Source organism: Eriocheir sinensis, chromosome 48 (assembly GCF_024679095.1).
Source record: "Eriocheir sinensis breed Jianghai 21 chromosome 48, ASM2467909v1, whole genome shotgun sequence".
In the NCBI taxonomy this organism is placed as follows: domain Eukaryota; kingdom Metazoa; phylum Arthropoda; class Malacostraca; order Decapoda; family Varunidae; genus Eriocheir; species Eriocheir sinensis.
Genome location: NC_066556.1, coordinates 8,463,905 through 8,477,952, shown reverse-complemented (window position 1 = coordinate 8,477,952; position 14,048 = coordinate 8,463,905). Strand labels below are relative to the sequence as shown.

Genomic DNA, 14,048 nt, shown 5'->3' with positions numbered 1-14,048 from the left:
TTGGAACAAAAAGTGGGTGTAATGTTTCCAAGGAAATATCACATGACAGTAGTTGGTTAGCTTGTGCCAGTACCAAGCTGTAGTAAGCACTTGTTCGTTAGATAAGAGATACATACTTACTACCGGATATATAGTACTTGACATATTCAAAGGATCTTCATTGGAAGCACATCATGTGTTTGCCTGCATATTTCCTTCTGCTTGCTAATGATTCTTGCTTTTTTTGGGCTCTGACAGAAGGCTTCTATGGTATATTTATCATGCGCCCAATGTATCTGATTAAATTTGGCTTACAGTTATCCAGTCATCACCAATCTAAGGTGTTGGAAGATCTAAATTTACCTGTACCCTCCCTTTAGACTAATCAGTCAAGCATTGAATGCTATCAATTTGCTGTTGTCCTTGAATTACTACATACAGTTGGTTCCCCACGTGCCACGCTCCCCCAGCATTGCCATTCTGAAAGCATTGACTTGTTACTTCAAAGCATCAGCACCAGCTTGCATTGAACCAAGCTCATGCTTCAGTGTTCCCATTTGAGGACTTGCACTGCTGGCGGGACTTGGTGATAGAGGAATCGTGTATGTCATGATGTAGTTCTCTAACATGCTAACTCACTAACAAGGTGCTTAATGCACTAAGAGCAACATGTAACACTGGGTGCTTGCAGTTTTACTAAGGGTTTGGTACAGCTTAGCCCCCTGGTGTGCACTACACAGGTGGTGGTGGTGGGTGTAGCGGCTGGAGTGGGTACCACAGAAGCATGAAGGTTATTCCAGACCTCCGGGCGAGTCTCTCGCCCTCTTCTGCCCACTCCACTGCTTCCTCCTCCTACTCTTCTGCCCGGTCTTCTTCCCACTCCCACCAGAGGTCACCCTATTCCACGCTGAGAGGTACACTGGGCCTGCTATTGAAGCCCTGCATGACCTTACCCTCCCTCCCTCCCTCCCACTGGTGGACTGGACTAGTTGCTGCAGGATTGGAAAATTGATATTAAAATTTACAAAGACTGAAGACTTCTGTGTGCATATTTGGGTTTCATATTAATGCTTGAGAGAGGAAATAGAATCCTGGAGCCCCAGTTTGCACAGTCATGAAATGGTTCAATCCTGCAGCTGTTTTGTTCCCACTTATGTGCCTGTAACTCAGTCAACTTAATAGTAATGGGTTTAAGATGTCTCCAAAGTGACACCCTACCCTTCTATAGCATAAGGATCCTCTACTCTGCCCCCTTCATTAATTTTCCCCATGAATTGTCAATCTTGATAGAAGCTGCATATAATCATGATATTGTCAAGAGTGATATAACAACAGAATTAACCACCAATAGTTGTTTTTACCCAAAGAAAGTTACTGTGATTCTTATGTGTCAGATCCATCCCCTAAATGGTTAATGTTATTCTTCATGCTTGTAGTGGATAACTGCTTGATACATTTAAGTTCATACATCATGGCTGTCTGCTTGTAGCTATGTGTGAATTTTCTTAAATTGTGCCTCCTTGTAAACACATATACAGGTATCATAATGTATATCACTTTTACCTTTGTAGTGTGTAATTTGTAAGATGTCCCTTGTCTTTGTCTTTGCAGCTTTCTATTCCTGTATCATCTACAGAAGTATTTTCTTGTAAAGCTTTGGGCTATTGAAGTATCTGAAAATTTCAGTCTCTTTTATTCATGTCATATCTTGTCATGCTTCTTGTCTGCTTCTTCTTGGATCATTACTTCCTGTTCCTAAGTATATGCATACAGCCTTCCTGGGTCATCTCAGTAGAGGCAAAAGGAGGTGGCTGGAAGGCCTGTGTGTGTGTGTGTGTCTCTGCAGTAACAATAAACGACTTACTGCCGCACTAGGTCGGGGAGGAGGCAAATCACCATCCTCGGGGGGAAGCGGATCAGGCTCAGGGACAGGGACGGGGTTAAGACGACAACAGTCCCTGACGGAGCGAGAGCGGCCACGCAGGGACAGAGCCTCCGTTCATGAGGGTAAACTTTTGGGTTTACCGTTTACTGCTGTTGCCTAAAGGGAGTTTTAACAGATGAGTTAACATCTCCCACTCGGGTGTATTCATAGTGTTTAATGGATTAAGACTAAAGGTTGTGTTAATGATAATCAGTTGGGCTGCATGAACTGGAGTGAAGTCTTACGTTTAATTTAACTACATTAATAACATACGTAAAATAAGTAACATGGATGCTGTTTCAAATAGTGTGTAAAACAACAAAAGATATCACTTATACCAATTGTAATTCTGCTTATACCACTGCAATACAACAGATGGGGATGCACCTAGCGCTTTAGATTCAACTGAGATTCAACAGGAGGGTTTGTAACACACTAAAACTCACGTCAAACTTAGTGTTCCATAGTTAGATCAATACCCATTTCCTTTTCAATAGGGTCTTTTGGCTTTGCATAATCTGTTTGTGTTGCTTTATCATCTGATGTTTTCATCATCTTATTTTCCTAGTTTTTGTATTTTGAAGAATTTAAGTGTGGACCATTTCTTTTAAGTGCAGTATACTCTGATATCCACATTGGCAGAGAGTGATGCATGGAGCGAGAGCTTCTGTACAGCACACAGATATGACACAACTATGTATGGACTGCAAGAAGTGTAGTGTCAGGGAAAACATTCATAATGAATTTCTGGGAATATTAATATATTCTTATTTGGTAACTTTATTTGAAACTCCACAATGAGAGTTTTCTTGAAACAAAGCATTGTGTCAGTTGTTGTTTTACTCTTGTTATTAGTATGATACATCAGTGACAATTACACATTCTTTGCACAGTTTTTGAGTAGGATCATCGTGCCATTCGCTAGTGACAGTTTCAAAAGTGACGATACATCAAAGTCAAACTCAGCATAACTGTGTGACTAGTGTGGTCAACTTCAAGGAGGTTGTGGCAGCAGACTGAGTTCCAGTTACTCTAAAAGATGCTGTAAAAATGCTCAGAGTGTGCTGTACGAGACATTACTCATCTATGTTTGCTTGTTTGTTTTCTTTGTGTTGTTGGTTGTGTGTTTTATATGATAATCTGGAAGTTGATGAATAATACTGATAAAAAGATTGAAAGGGGCATCACAATATAACTTGGACATCTCTTATATCATCTACTTTAGTGTTGAATAGTGTCATAGATTTTTAGTTTTATACATGACTGATAGCTATTTGAGGGTAATCTTTGTAAGCTTCTTAAAAATGCATATTTTTGTGTATGTGTCTGTACCTTTTCTTGAAACCGTGTAACTGCCTAACAAAATGAGCCACACATTTTCTTTTTAAGCTGATATTTTAAGAGTATAGTAGCTGCCTAATTAACACAGTTTGACTAACACTTGCTTCTTGGGGGTGTGGGGACAGGTGATGAAGAGGGAGCATGTGGGGGTTTCAACTGGGTGTCTATATACCCACAATGGTGGTGGTCTTGCAATCACAAAGTGACAGATCGAGAATGTATTTACTGCTGGCGGCAGCACCAGTCACAGCCGTTTGGCGATCAGTACTCTTACTACCTGACCTCGGCCCAGACCTGCCAGCCGCCGGCAGGCGACTTGCCGGCAGCAGGGCTCAGGTCGGACCATAATCAAGGGCATGGCTTAGGTCTCGGCCATGGCCTGGGCCTTCCTCAGGGCCTCAGCTACAACATACCAGCCCGAGATGCCCCAGCCAACCATCACCACCACCCTCCTGGCCATGGCCTGTCACATGAGCGTGTTAGGGCACGGGCCAGCCACCCTGTCCACTTAGATACCCATGGTAAAGTTTTGACCCTAGACGTGGGCTCCTTGTGGCACCTAATTCTGTTGTGCTTGGGGCCGGTAGCACCACAAGTAATCAAAGTGCATTTTGAATAGTGACTTGGTTTTCCCATAAATGGCTGCTGGTTGTGTTTACTATTGTATATCTCATCATTGCCACAAGTGCATGTATCAAGCCTTGTGTCAGCATTGCAAGGTGTATTGTGCACACATGTTAGTCACTACTTTCTGAGTTGAAGATTTCAGTTTCCTTGATTTCCTAAATTTTCTCATCCTGGTGTTTTTTTAAGTTTGACCATGCTTTATTCACGTGCCATTTTATTTTAGTGATGACTGTGTTTAGATTAATTGATAAATTCCACCATTGTGGTGGTTTCAACACCCATAGTTTTTCTTTGTTGTGGTATTCTTATTTTAGGTTTAGCCTGAAGAGTTATTTTATGCATGAAAGCTTGTTTGTTTCATTGTCAATACTTGGTATTGCCAGCAGCCATTTATGAAGTTAAAAAAAAAAAAAAAAAAAAAAAAATCTATATGTGAAATGTTAGGAGTATCATGTGACAGGCCACCTGGTTGGTCAGGAGGGATTGCAAGCCATGTCTGATAAGGCCACAATCACCAAGTATTGATCCAATGAAAGCTCTTGGTACAAGCACACACACACACACACACACACACACACACACACACACACACACACACACACACACACTGGTACATGTGCACACATATACATATTTGTGTATATACATGTACACACTACAGTTTACCAATTGTTGAGCCCCCCCCCCAAAAAAAAAAAAAAAGATACACAAGACAGTCTGCTTAACTGCTTTACACACACACACACACACACACACACACACACACATATATATATATATATATTTATATATATATATATATATATATATATCTATATATATATATATATATATATATATATATATATATATATATATATATATATATACACACACACACACACACACACACACTTGTATACATTTATACATGTAGGAATGTATGTGCATAATTCTTTCTTTATTTATTTATTTTCTTAATTATTTTTTGTGTTTGTTTCATGTTTATAGTTGATCCATGGTTAGATCTTTTGTGTTGGTGTTAAGGTAAGGCTTTTGTACATAAACATATCCTGGAACATGTTTCTGATTGAAGCTCCTGCTGCTGCTTGAAGTGCCGACTCCCTAGCATTGGGCATAGATGTTATGATAGACCGTAGTTATTCATCTCAGTATCTATTTTTTTTTTTATGGTTATTCACTGCTCTTTGCATTCATGTATTGACGTGCAAGGTCTCCAAATTCGCGGCAGCACCACTTACACTTCCCGACACATTGCCCATGGCAGGAACATACACATCTGTAGCTTCAAAGGTTCACTAGTTTTCTGTCTCATAGTATTTCATATAACATCTTTTTTGTGCTTATTCTATATAGTGTTTATATTTTCCTTTGAAGGACACCATGAAATATTTTTACAAGCATATGGACACAGTGCCCTGTTTATACTGTCCCTCCCTCTGTTCTCAACACAAATTATTATAAAATAAATATTTAACTCTTTCTCCTTTCACCCTGATTAAATATTTTGGTGAAATGGTTTCACTTAATTCAAAATACTCAGTGTTGATAATAGATATTTTATTTAAAAGTCCCCTTCTATGTTACCTTTAAAAATTAATGCTGTCACATGGAATCATGAAGCCATGAACCATTAAGCTACAGTAGAATGTATTAAATTTTTACTTGTGTGAGCATGAGTCAAAGCAGCACCTTCTGTCCCTCACCCTCTCAGCCATGAAGCCAGCCGGGGCACCCAGCGTGCGTCGCTCACAGTCTATGAACCTTAACGACATGGCGGACCAGCGGGTGCGCGTGGACCAGCGGCAGCCGGAGAGATACGAGAATGCTCCATCATCCTACAACAGTGACTACGGTGGCAGAGACAGGTGAGGGCAGAAAACATAGGCCTTTTAGAGGTAAACAAGAGAGGAAAATTGTCAAAATTGGAGAGTAGGAGTGATATTTAATAATGACCCAGCTTGCATAGGCTGGGAACCGCTGATACCTGTGATGATGAAATTTAACTGGACTTTGTTGTGTGACCAAATTAATGACACCAAAAATTAACACCACACAAAACTTAGAAAAATGATGCAGATTATTATAAGTAAAGATTTCCAGCCCCACACAGCTGAAAACTTTGTTTCTTTTATTTTGCCAGCTCAATGAGTGACGGTCAAGAGGGAGACTTTGTGGTGCAGCGCTCCAAAGGGATGGCCACACTCAGCGACATGATGCGCATTCAGTCTCCTCGGCCCTCCCATGACTTTGACAACATACCATACTCATCAAGGGCTGCTACCAAGGAGAAGCTGAACATGGACAGCAAAGAGGAGGAGCTTGGGGAGAGGAGCAGGGCCCTGGGGAGACGGGGAAGCTTTAACAACTCCCATCCAGACCTCCCGGCTGCAGGCATGCCCTCCCGGTATGAAGAGAGACCTCACGGACGCTCAAGGTCACGCCGTAATTCCATCAGTGCAGAGGACTCTCAGTTGACCATAGAAAACTTCGGTGGGAGCCAGGACAACTTAAGCTATATTTCCAGAAACCCTGATAAGGAGCCATTTGTCCATACTGGGAGGAGAGAAAGCTCTAACTTGGAGGGCACGTTATCAAGGGAGTCGAGGGAGGGAAGCATGCGTCCAGAGTCTCGCAGTAGTCGTGAGCGTAGTGTCGAGAGGCGGCTGGACCTGCACCGGGGGAGCACGGAGGAGCTAGACAATCGCTATGTGGACAAACTAGAGAGGGAAGCACTGGAGCGTGAGAAACGGGACTCATCAACTTATGCCAGTAAGGAAAAATTGGTGGTGCGAGACCAAAGGAAAAGTACCATAGAGATTGTGGACTCAGGTAGTGAGAGTGATATTTCCTCTGAGAGAGATAAACAAATGGTAAAGGCCACTAGTTTTGCGGAGTTATCAAAATTAAAAGAACAATTGCCGGGTGGAATTAATATTATCTACATGCAATCAGACAAAGATGATACCTCAAAGAGAAGTAGCAAAGGCTCTGAAAAGAAGACCACCTTTGCTGCCTTGCCCAACCAGACCACCTGGAAGCAGCAGCAGACAGCTCAGTGCCACTCAGACGACAACAAATCGGCCAGTGGTGAGTATGTCCTTCAGTTATTTTGCACTGCAGTTTATTATTTACATCCAAGTTCTTGTAGCTGTAGTATAAATATGTTGTAGAAGGTGGAATCCTTATCATTTCACTGCACACTGCAACAGATGAAAACATGGAGCCTCAGGTGATGGCTTCAGAGCTGCACAACGTGAGGCTAAAGCTGGAGGAAAAGAGGCGGAGGATAGAGACCGACAAGAGGAAGATGGAGCAAGCCATGAACAAGCTACGGCAGAAGCTGGGCAAAGAGGCATTCATGCAGGCAGTGGTCAAGGGGGTGAGTGATGGCCGGCTGGAAGGAACAGGCTTTGTAATAGATAAGTTTTATAATTTCAACTATGATGCAAACTATCACATTTTTATCTCGTAGATCTTCATGAATCTTTGAGAAATCTTGCATAAAACATGGAATGGTGTTGTATGTGACAGAACCTCCATATTCTTCCAGGATAATTTTTGTAGACTATTATCATCATTTTGCAATTAGTATTTTGGGTTGAAGGGTGCAATGTGAAGCTTATTGAATGGGGAGGCTGATGACCCAGCTCATGTATGGCTCCTTAGAAGCAGAGTAAAACTCTTGTAGAAATTTAATGAAATATGGAACTGGTGACCCCCACTTTGCAGTGATTCACACAACAATAATTGATTTACTGAAAGTTGCATTTTACCACTCATCCCTCACTAAGTAGATACCAAAACTCACTTAATTAATTTTTTCCTCCAGCAATTTTAAATCAAGTCTCTTGATTGCACAACCTCCTGTTGTGCTTGATTTAATCTGTTCATTAGGCCCCAAAGCATACAAAATTCATTGCTAATGACAGCAGTAAGAGGCCACATGATTACCCTGGAAATGTAACCAGCTGTGTGGCAATGTTCAGGCGGGGAGGCGGGTTGGAGCGAGCCAGGTGGGCCAGGGAGGATTCTCACCTGTTGCATGTCAAATCATAGACGTAGTTGTAAATTAAGGGTTTGAGAGTCACGAAAATGCACAATTATTGATTCAGATTCAGCAAAACAAGGATAAATATGGGTGGATGGGAAATATTGTGATCCTTAAACTAATCTTCGCTTAAACCATGTTTTGATAGGTTTGTACAGTAAAATTTCACCAAGTGAAAGTTTTTTCAAGAACTTAACCCATTTGTAAAGTGGAGGTCGCCTGTCCATATTACAGCTAGACTGTAGATCATATACCTACTATACAGAAGACAAGAACAAAACCATAAGGATCAGTGTTAGCTTTCCTCTGAGTGGGGAAGGAAACTGTCTTGAGCCACATCCATTACACCTCTTTTATTCACCATTGGGTACAAGGGTTGGCCTGTTTGATTTTGTTTTCCTCACAAAGCACAGCAGCAAACATTATGAAGATGTTCACCTTTCACCGCATCCTTTAGCAAAGAAAAATCCCCAAAGGTACTCTCATGTATAGGAGATAACCTCCCGTACCTCTTTTGTTCATCATGAGTAGGTACATAACCGCTTCACTAAGTGGTGAGTCAACAGAGCAGAGAAGAAACAAGCCATGCAATTGCATGATTGTGTCTTTGCATCTGTGCTGGAAGGTGGAGGAAATGGATATTTTAATTTTGCTACTCATTTAATTTATTCCATTGGAGTTTGTTAGACTATTTATTTTAGTTTAACATGACTGGTATTCTGTAACAAAAGATATAACATTATTTGAGGGTTTACACACTAATTCATGGGAAGATATTTTAACCTTACCTGTCTGAAGCATTTAGTGGAAGAGGTATTCCAGTATGCACCATTAATTATCATCATCCTTATCATGTGTCCCATTGCATGGGAAATTCAATGTTTGGGAAGAGAAGTCACAATTAAACATCCTCAGTTAGATTTCCAAGGACTGGGCTACTCTTGGGAACCTGACACATTAGGAACCTATATGCCTATTCAACAAATCAGTGGTATGGAGACAGTTTTCATAGAATTAAAATTTATTTCATGAAGAGCTGCATTCTTGTGTTGCTGATTTCTTAATTGGAATGCATGCAGCTAACAAATGATAAAAGGAAATATCTCCATACAGCACTATTCTTCATAGAGGTTACATGCATGTCACAATGTAACAACTCCATTAGCTTCTAAGGGGTACACATTCATATATATATATATATATATATATATATATATATATATATATATATATATATATATATATATATATATATATATATATATATATATATATATATATATATATAAAATACCCCCACAAGTGCCATTCAGCAGACAAGGATTAAAACCAATACAGTGATCTTAAATACATAAAGTATTGCACCAGTAACTTTGAAACTGGAGAACCCATTGAAATGCTTGATGTGATATTACCTTTAATGTGTGCTGAGGTAACAAACAAAATACTTAAAATTCTAAAAAATTGAATCATTCTTCTTTTGCCTTACGTGATAAATATTCTTGCCTGGAGTGCACTTGGTGTTTAGGTGTCAGGCTACTGGTGTTGCCCCAAGTGAGTGTAGCTCTCCCCAAACTAGGGCAAAGGGTCCTCCACTGGGTCCTCAACACCCACCACCTCAGACCCTGATGCTCAGGACACTATGGTGGACTCAGTGGAACAGTCCGTACCCAAACACCCTTCCTCTAACGTCATCACAGCCACCCAACAACATAATCCAGACTTGTCGCTGCAGGTAAACGGTCACGTGTAGCTGCATGTCCAGGGCCTCAAGAGCATGCATTTTGTTTTGTTTTGGTTTGGTTTGGTTTTTGATGAATTGCTTCATGCCATAAAAGGATATATTCTTTTCCATTTTGGGGGGCATTTGCACGGCTTTGGACTCGTTTGCATTTTTGTTTACTGCTTGTTCAGTGTACAGCTTTACAACACAACAGCAGGAACTGGAGAAAACCTGAGATGTAAAAGAGGGTCTGTCAGGAAGAATAAATCTGATTTGCTTATGTGTAGGCGGCCACCACTTTAAAAATGTTGTTAAGGAGTTTGGATCAGGCAGAACTTCATAAATATAACTGATCCTCATCACTTGAGTTCCAGAGATCTTGTGAGTAAGTTTTAAGGGGTAAGTATTTGGCCGCCGCCTCAGATCTGCCTCTTCTCATATGCCAGAGATTGCCTTGACTTTGTCCTGCAGACTAATACTGAGAACAGGATAGACAAATTTCTAGTGAATATTGTATATATATATATATATATATATATATATATATATATCTATATATATATATATATATATATATATATATATATATATATATATATATATATATATATATATATATATATATATATATATATATATATATATATATATATATATATATATATATATATATATATATATATATATATATATATATATATATATATATATATATATATATATATATATTCAGGTCATCACTCACTATAATTTACAAGAGAGATCCACACAGAACATAAAGCTGGTTAGGGGCACAGCTTGGGACATGCTGCAGCTTTGGTGTGGCAGTTAAAAATTGTACCTATGTTTATTTTATTTTTAGTTTTTTGTTTTGTTTGGTAATTTTAAATCATCTTGGTTGTGTTTTGTAGCCTCCTTGCCCTTCCACATCCTTAAATGTTTTCAGACAATATTTCTGAAGCTAATGGCGAGCAACATCTTAGTATTTTATGATATGCACTGCAGATGATTTTGATTCTAATTAGTGGCACCAACCTTACATAAAAATGTAAGGCATCACTTTTAATGTTTGCCTGATGAAGGAAATTTTGTGCTGAAGAAGGTTAGTATTTTTGTTCAGAAAGCTACATTTGCTTTTTTTGTCTCATTTACTAACCTTTTGTTCTATTATTAGTTTCCTAAGTTTTATTTTTGTAAGATATTGTAGCATTTCCATTAACAATTTTTGCATTGTAATTCATCATAGTACAATTTGAAGTTATTTGATAGGTTAATACTTAATTGTTTGCCAAAAAGAGTTCAGTTGGTGAAAATAACTTGGTTTTCTTTTTTTCTTTTTTTTTTCCTGCAGGACATCAGCTCAGATGTTAATAACATGTCCCGAAGGTGGCTGGACAGCGAGGGCCACAGTGAGGAGGTGCAGACGCCAGATTTGGACACAATGGACTACGACCAGTACCACCAGTCTCTGACACAGTAGGTCCCCATTAAGTCACTGACAGCCAGGCCAAAACCATCCTTCAAAGGTTGCATCACACAAGTGTATTTTTGGCACCAAGGAATATTTTCATTGGCATATTTATGTGTGGAGTCAGTTTTTATTCTGGTTCATGTTATGGCAAAAACATGAAATAAATAAGATTAACACTTTCGCGCATGTGGACGCGACATATGCGTTGGTATAATTGTCTGGTCAAAAGGCATGGTTTATGATTGACGCGACTATCACGTCACTTATACAAAAAAATTCGCCAAAAATTTTGTAATTCTCATTGACGCCTGATACTTGGTCTGTAGACAGGCTAGCGCATGTCGGCTTGAGGTAAGCTGATAGACCCTTCTTGCCAGGAAATTTTCCTGGGTGACTGGTGAAAATCTCTTCAGTTGACTCTCTCTAGCGGTCACAGACGGGTTAGTGTGTGGCTTGGGGCAGGGTTACCAAAGATTTTTTTCTTTCAAGCCTAACTCATCAGCTATACATCATATAAGAAATCTGAAACTACCATTGTATAGGTAATGATCTGTTCTTTAAGATGAAACCATGAATAATAAAAAAAAACTATAATAGTTGTGGAAATAAGTGGAAAAAAGTGAACATTTTTATTTATTTTTTTAGTTTTTTTCAAATTTATAACTATTATAATTGATGTATTAAAATTTCGTTTGTTGCGCTAATTAGCTCATAAATATCCGCTTCTTTTGTTTTAGAACACAATTTGTTATATTTTTACTCCTATTTGAAAATGAGTTTTTTATTTCAGAAATCGGTTCGCATCACTTCAACTCACGATATCTCGGTAAAATATAAAACAAACATTATTTTTTTTCTTTCCATATGAAAGAGCTTACGATTTACAGTGGAATGTATGTAGTTTCATAAAAGTGAACCGAGCAAAAGATTCGATAAGCGAGTTTTGAAAAAATTTATTCCGCGCGCTCAAGGTACCAAAATCAGGCCTGCCAATAGCCAGTTAGGTGTGCGTTTTGGACGAGAAAATCACATGGGAGGGTGTGCGTGAAAGTGTTAAGTAAAGTAAAAATTTGCCACCTGAAAGTGATGTTTATTTTAATGATGCCTGAAAATCGTATTGCCAAAAATGCAGTAATGTGATGAGGCTTTTGAAGTGTCTCAAATTTGCTTTAATTTGGAAGTAATACACTGCACATATGCCGTGAAGCAGTGGCAAAAATTGTGTAACTTTTAAAATCAAATTCCATGATAAGAAAAACTAAGGTCTTGTTACTTGAGTAAATCAGTGTTCAGTGTTTTCATTGATTCTCTCAACAAAAAACAACACAAAGGATTGGTGTACAGCTAGGCATTACATTTCACAGAAGATTAATAATAATGAGGGATTTGGCTAACTTATTATGGTATTGCTATTGAAGGGTCATGCATGTTGATGCCAACCTTTATTTTGCTCATCAATTATTAAGAATTAATTTAGATCATTTAGGCCTGTAACATTTATTAATGTCTTAGTTTTGTGTACAGTTTGCTATGACAAAACACTATATTTGGTAAAGGGTGGACATTTATATAATTTGCTGATTAATGTGCAGTTTCCAAATGCCTTGATAGATTTTGTTTGCTAGCTCTAGTGATCACATTTGCATTAGCATTGCTTATTTTGCCTGGCATTTATTAGCTATACTATGAGCTAGCCTTGACACCCCAAAGAGGTGGATTTTATGAATTATGCATCTTTTTTTAAGTTAGCACGTAATGATAATTTCTTTAGCCAACTGAAGAAATAACATCCAATTGAATGTCCACTTTGAAGTTGATGGAATACTTTACATCTACTACAACCATTGTGGTAAATCTTATGCTTTTACCAAAGGGCGGATATTTTATTCAGTAACAGCAGGTGATGGTCCAGTAATTCATGAAAACAATAATCAGAGCTTAGGAATTATTACTCCTTTTCAAGATGGCAGAATCTCAATTTTACATTAAGTAACTTGTAGATTCATTGACACAAGGGAACACATCCTCCAGACCCCATGCTGAAACCCTTCTATAAAGAGTACTACTATTATGAAACTGAATGACACAAGAATGTACTCAGTCTTCGTATCCTACACCAACAATGATTAATTTAAAAAATTGAGAGGCCATTATGGAGAGAGGCTGTGTTTCCAGTAAGAGCTTTGTTTTTATAAATATAGTAACAAATTAGAAGATAAAAGGAGGTAAAAAATGTCAGATATTCCTGATGTATAATGAGATTGATAGAGCATTGTAGTAAGTAACTGAGGTTCTGCCAGTACTGAGAGACCTGGGTCCTGTCACGGCCTTACCATCATCCCTCCATTACAAAGGAGTGTGATGCAACTGGCCTCCACCTGAGGCAGGAGTGCAGGACCCATATAATTCATTTACTCAGGTGGATGTTCTATTCTCTTTACAGATGTAATAATTCAAACTAAACTTATTTAATGACTTTGCTAAAAGAGAATAGAAGTCTTCCTTGAGTAGAGAGAGTACTCACAATGACCCAGCTCTAATTGGTATTAGTCCCTAAGTCTTACGTGACCCTGAGGTGGCCAGGTCATGTCCGCAGTAACAAGGTCAGGTAGCCAGGCTCTGGAAGGGGCCATGACACAGGTAATACCAACCAGTGCTTGTAAAGGGAAAACCCATGTCACTTATCCCAATGCTAACTTACTTGTTACTCATATATTTTGCTTATTATGCCAAGCATACTTACAGCATGGAGGGAGACAGTTTGCATTTCTTTTTCCACATTTTGGTGAAAGAAATAGCAATTATTTACTTGGCAATCAAGCTGTCTTCCCTTTATTATATGGGGATCGAAGTGGTTGTTCTTTATTTGGCAGTTTAGCTGATTTTCATTTTTTTTTTTTTTTTAATAATTCAACTGAGTTACTCATTTAAT

General features: G+C 38.8%; 1 protein-coding gene across 19 annotated transcripts in view; it reads left to right on the top strand.

Annotated features, from left to right (window-relative positions):
- The window catches only part of LOC126981544 (uncharacterized), a 54,318-nt gene that overhangs the window by 16,479 nt on the left and 23,791 nt on the right, over positions 1–14,048 (top strand). For 10 of the 19 annotated variants that reach the window (XM_050832758.1, XM_050832766.1, XM_050832760.1 and 7 more), the window contains exons 7-14: positions 720–893; positions 1,855–1,986; positions 3,370–3,765; positions 5,586–5,739; positions 6,015–6,961; positions 7,084–7,253; positions 9,502–9,657; positions 10,997–11,121. In XM_050832758.1, the coding sequence (XP_050688715.1) occupies positions 720–893; positions 1,855–1,986; positions 3,370–3,765; positions 5,586–5,739; positions 6,015–6,961; positions 7,084–7,253; positions 9,502–9,657; positions 10,997–11,121 (2,254 nt within the window). The remainder of the gene's footprint in view (positions 1–719; positions 894–1,854; positions 1,987–3,369; positions 3,766–5,585; positions 5,740–6,014; positions 6,962–7,083; positions 7,254–9,501; positions 9,658–10,996; positions 11,122–14,048) is intronic. The other 9 variants (XM_050832763.1, XM_050832753.1, XM_050832755.1 and 6 more) reach the window with 8 other exon arrangements.